Here is a 4,736-nt window from a genome sequence, read left to right on the forward strand (position 1 = left end):
TGAATGAATGTATGATATTTTCAATAACTCGCATCACGTAAATATTAAATCACGGGTGTTTGCAGAACATGTTCAGTATGATCCAAATATGGATTATAATACTGAAATTTTTTACTTTCCGAAACGAATCTTTCGAAAAGATCATTTTTAGAAACGGCTGAGATAAATAACGAAAAACAAGCGATCACTGAATGAAAGATCGCTCATAACATCACCATCTTTTCGTAAATTTCCTCTGATTCATATTTTTGAATACCTGGCATAAATCTCGAGTGACTTTTTGTAATATACCCTATACCAAAAATGAATCGTTCTCGAGATATTCGATCGTTTATACAGAAAAAGTAGGTATTATTCGGTTCTCGAGCCATTTCCCTATAAAATTGAAAACAAGTCTCATAGAATACATAAGCTATTATTGATTCATCAAAATATTACATTCCGTCGTCTTGTAGGAGGAGTAACATTTCCAAAATGATGAACGAGGTATTAGGAGTCGATGAGTAATTCTGAAGATATAAAAATCAGTGATTTCTCAAATGGAACACCCTTAGTTTGGAAATCTCGAAATGATTTTGACTCATTTTCCTGAAACGATCCCAATATCAGAAAATAAGTCAACTGTTCACAAGACATATTTCAATGAAATAGAAAGACAGAGCAATATTTTTTAATTTTTACTCTTTTACGAAATTATTCGATTCATATCAATTCGATAGTCGGCGGCGGCGGCGGAAGAAATATTATTTATCTATTTTTTTTCTGTTTATAGGGATAGGCTAGGTAGGTAGTTCTGACTATTTATTTATATATTTGTTGGACAGTTGAATTATATACGAATTCTTGTAAAAAAAATTGTGGCCCTGAAAAGGGCCATTTGTTTTCTTAGACTTCGTCGCCGGAGAGAGAAGTCAACTGATAGAAGAATTTACTTCTTCTTTTTTGGAGAGGCAGCTTTTTTGGCTTTCGGAGAAGATGCCGATGCAGGGGTCGCTTTCGCGGTTTTCGGTTTGGGTGCTTTCGGCTTTTTTGTTGGTCCTTTGTTAGTTTTCTTTGCTTTCGAAGGAGACTTGGTTTTACTAGCAGAAGTCGCGGACGAAACCTTAGAAGCGACGGTCTTTTTATCCTCGGCAGTTACCTTTTTAGGCTTGGCTGCGGCAGCCGCTTTCTTTTCCGGAGAGGCTTTCTTACCTTTCGGTGATGCAGCAGCCTTCTTGCCGGTTTTAGCTTTTTCACCAGCTACGCGTTTAACGGGAGTTTTTTTGGCCTTCGCACCGGCCGTACCGGACGTTTTCTTTTCGGTAGCCGACGGTTTTGCCGAACCAGAAGATGCCGATGCCAATTTGAACGACCCCGATGCACCTTTTCCTTTAGTTTGTACTAATGATCCGGAAGCAACCGCAGATTTAAGATATTTCTTGATGAAAGGTGCCACTTTTTCTGCGTCAGCCTTATAATTCGCCGCAATATATTTTTTTATGGCTTGTAAAGAGGAACCACCCCGTTCCTTCAATCCTTTAATAGCGTTATTAACCATTTCCGACGTAGGTGGGTGAGAAGGTTTACTTCTTGGATTTTTAACTTTCTTTTCTTTCTTCGCAGTAGACTGTGCCTGCGGCGACGAAGATGAATTAGCCGAAGCCGAAGAATTCTGATTTTCTATGTCTGCCATAGTAAAAAAACAACTGACAATATATTCTCGGAAGATAGATGCTACACTCGTTAGGCGTCTAGAGAGAATGATGTAGTCCTCTGGTGTTCCGTTTGTTTAAATATTCTGGGTCGAAGCACAGGCGGACGGGAGACTGAACGCTCGACATTCTCGTTAGACACGATATTGACGGCTTCCATTCTGCTGTCGAAATGTTCGCATCAACCTTTACGAAATCAATGCCGGTTTCCTATTTAGACTTCGACTAGCACAATAACGTGGATAGATTCTACGTATTCCGAAAATATTTTCTGATAAGAAAAAGCTAATTTAAACCTCGACAACTCGCAGTAAATACAATGAAATATGAAGTATTGATGATTTTGACGTAACTCCAGACAATTCCTTTCCGAAAATACTCGTAATCGATGATCTGGAAGGAACCTCGAATAAAATCATAGGCGCGACTGTTATAGAAACATGATACATTAGCCGATAATACTCGATAAATACACGAGTGAATAGGGGCATCGAATTCGTGTCTACCTTACACGACTATACCAAGAACCGACGCTTCTAATAGCATCAACATTTTAAAAATTATCCCTATAAAAGTGTTCATGAAAACGGCATTCGAATAATGCAACGTTATTCTGTTATATTCGATAAGATATAATCAACGTAATATACTTTCCCCGCTAAAAAGCCCGTTCCTACAACACGATACGAAGGGACGTGGGAATCTCGTTAATCCATTCATGCGCGTCACTAATTAGATGACGAGGCATTTGGCTACCTTAAGAGAGTCATAGTTACTCCCGCCGTTTACCCGCGCTTGCTTGAATTTCTTCACGTTGACATTCAGAGCACTGGGCAGAAATCACATTGCGTCATCACCCGCTGGGGCCATCGCAATGCTTTGTTTTAATTAGACAGTCGGATTCCCCCGGTCCGTGCCAGTTCTGAGCTGATCGTTGAATGGCGGCCGAAGAGGACACCCGGGTCTCCCTTGCGGGCGACACCGGGGCCTCGCAGCAAGACGGTTCCGCGGGAGGCCAAGGCACGGGACCGAACTCGGATCCGTAATCAACGCCGTGAAGCGATGACACTTCACCTCGCACAGGCCCGGCACGTCAGCCGCGACCCGCTTCCTCGCCAAGCCCGACACGCCCCGATCCTCAGAGCCAATCCTTATCCCGAAGTTACGGATCCAATTTGCCGACTTCCCTTACCTACATTATTCTATCGACTAGAGGCTCTTCACCTTGGAGACCTGCTGCGGATATGGGTACGAACCGGCGCGACGCCTCCACGTGGCCCTCTCCCGGATTTTCAAGGTCCGAGGGGAAGATCCGGACACCGCTGCAACTGCGGTGCTCTTCGCGTTCCAAACCATATCTCCCTGCTAGAGGATTCCATGGAACTCGAACGCTTATGCAGAAAAGAAAACTCTTCCCGGATCTCCCGACGGCGTCTCCGGGTCCTTTTGGGTTGCCCCGACGAACTCTCTTGCGAGGGCCCGACTTTTTGACGGTTCCGCTGCCGGGTTCCGGAATAGGAACCGGATTCCCTTTCGCCCGACGGGTGTGAACATTTATTTTATAATAAATTTTATTATATAAACTTACACCACATCAACATCGGCTTTCGCCTAGGGCTTAGGATCGACTGACTCGTGTGCAACGGCTGTTCACACGAAACCCTTCTCCACGTCAGTCCTCCAGGACCTCGCTGGAGTATTTGCTACTACCACCAAGATCTGCACCGACGGCGGCTCCAGACGGCCTCACGGCCAGCCCTTCTACGCTCACCGCCGCGACCCTCCTACTCGTCAGGGCTTCATGGTCGCCTTCAATCGGGAAGATATCGGGCAGAGTACCGCACATGCCTCTGACGGTCGAGTATAAGCACGACGCTTCAGCGCCATCCATTTTCAGGGCTAGTAACTTCGGCAGGTGAGTTGTTACACACTCCTTGGCGGATTCCGACTTCCATGGCCACCGTCCTGCTGTCTTAAGTTACCAACGCCTTTCATGGTATCCCATAAGCGTCGATTTAGGCGCTTTAACTCGACGTTTGGTTCATCCCACAGCGCCAGTTCTGCTTACCAAAAATGGCCCACTTGGCACTCTGATTCGAGTCTCGCGGCTTCATAAGAGTTCGAGCAAGCCGGAGATCTCACCCATTTAAAGTTTGAGAATAGGTTGAGATCGTTTCGATCCCAATACCTCTAATCATTCGCTTTACCGGATGAAACTCGTACGCGACGAGCGCCAGCTATCCTGAGGGAAACTTCGGAGGGAACCAGCTACTAGATGGTTCGATTAGTCTTTCGCCCCTATACCCAGTTCCGACGATCGATTTGCACGTCAGAATCGCTACGGACCTCCATCAGGGTTTCCCCTGACTTCGTCCTGACCAGGCATAGTTCACCATCTTTCGGGTCCCAGCGTGTACGCTCTTGGTGCGCCTCTTCTCGCAATGAGAACGAGACGCCCCGGGAATGCGGAGCGGCCACTTTGAGGGCGAACCGCTCATCTTCCCTCGGTCTACGCAAGGTAGACCTTTACTTTCATTGCGCCTTTAGGTTTAGTTATGTCCCAATGACTCGCGCACATGCTAGACTCCTTGGTCCGTGTTTCAAGACGGGTCCTGAAAGTACCCAAAGCTATAGCGTTGCAGATCGGCGTTTCAACGAGGTCTGTTCGAGAACATCGTAGCCAACAGTCGCCCGGGGACAGGATCGGCGCTAGGTCCGATCGCCGTCAAACACCGGACGCGCTTGCCACGAGCCGAACGCTAATTATAAAGTAGCGGCCCCGCGCCATCGTTATACCGTCGAGCGAGTCGGCCGGGATACCGAGGGTCCACGCGAAAAATTCACGTGGGCTCCACCCCGGACCTTAGACCGACACCCAACGGATCGCAACGTCCTACAAGAGGAAAAGTGCACGCGTTCGATATCGGTTCGAAAAACGAGCTGAGCGAACGACGCGAACGCCGTCCGTCACGAAACCCGTCAAACGCCGACGATCGAAACGCGATGAATTTCCTCCTTCGACCTTTCGGGTTTCTCAGGTTTACC

At 46.7% G+C, this 4,736-nt stretch overlaps 1 protein-coding gene and 1 pseudogene across 1 annotated transcript; both read right to left on the reverse strand.

Annotated features, from left to right (window-relative positions):
* Window positions 1-877: 877 nt before the first annotated feature.
* Window positions 878-1,726, reverse strand: LOC141485997 (uncharacterized). Its single transcript, XM_074183757.1, has one exon. The coding sequence runs from the start codon at window positions 1,670-1,672 to the stop codon at window positions 929-931; it is 744 nt and encodes a 247-aa protein (XP_074039858.1). The 5' UTR covers window positions 1,673-1,726; the 3' UTR covers window positions 878-928.
* A 323-nt stretch (window positions 1,727-2,049) lies between these two features.
* LOC141486018 (large subunit ribosomal RNA) overlaps window positions 2,050-4,736 on the reverse strand; it is a 3,114-nt pseudogene continuing 427 nt past the window's right edge.

This window comes from Leptinotarsa decemlineata, unplaced genomic scaffold, assembly GCF_025532065.1.
Source record: "Leptinotarsa decemlineata unplaced genomic scaffold, Ldec_3_MD MMD2_tig00026342_RagTag_RagTag, whole genome shotgun sequence".
NCBI lineage: Eukaryota > Metazoa > Arthropoda > Insecta > Coleoptera > Chrysomelidae > Leptinotarsa > Leptinotarsa decemlineata.

Bases quoted from the DNA above. Each gene is read 5' to 3' on its own strand.
- LOC141485997 (XM_074183757.1), bottom strand. From the start codon at position 1,672: ATGGCAGACATAGAAAATCAGAATTCTTCGGCTTCGGCTAATTCATCT.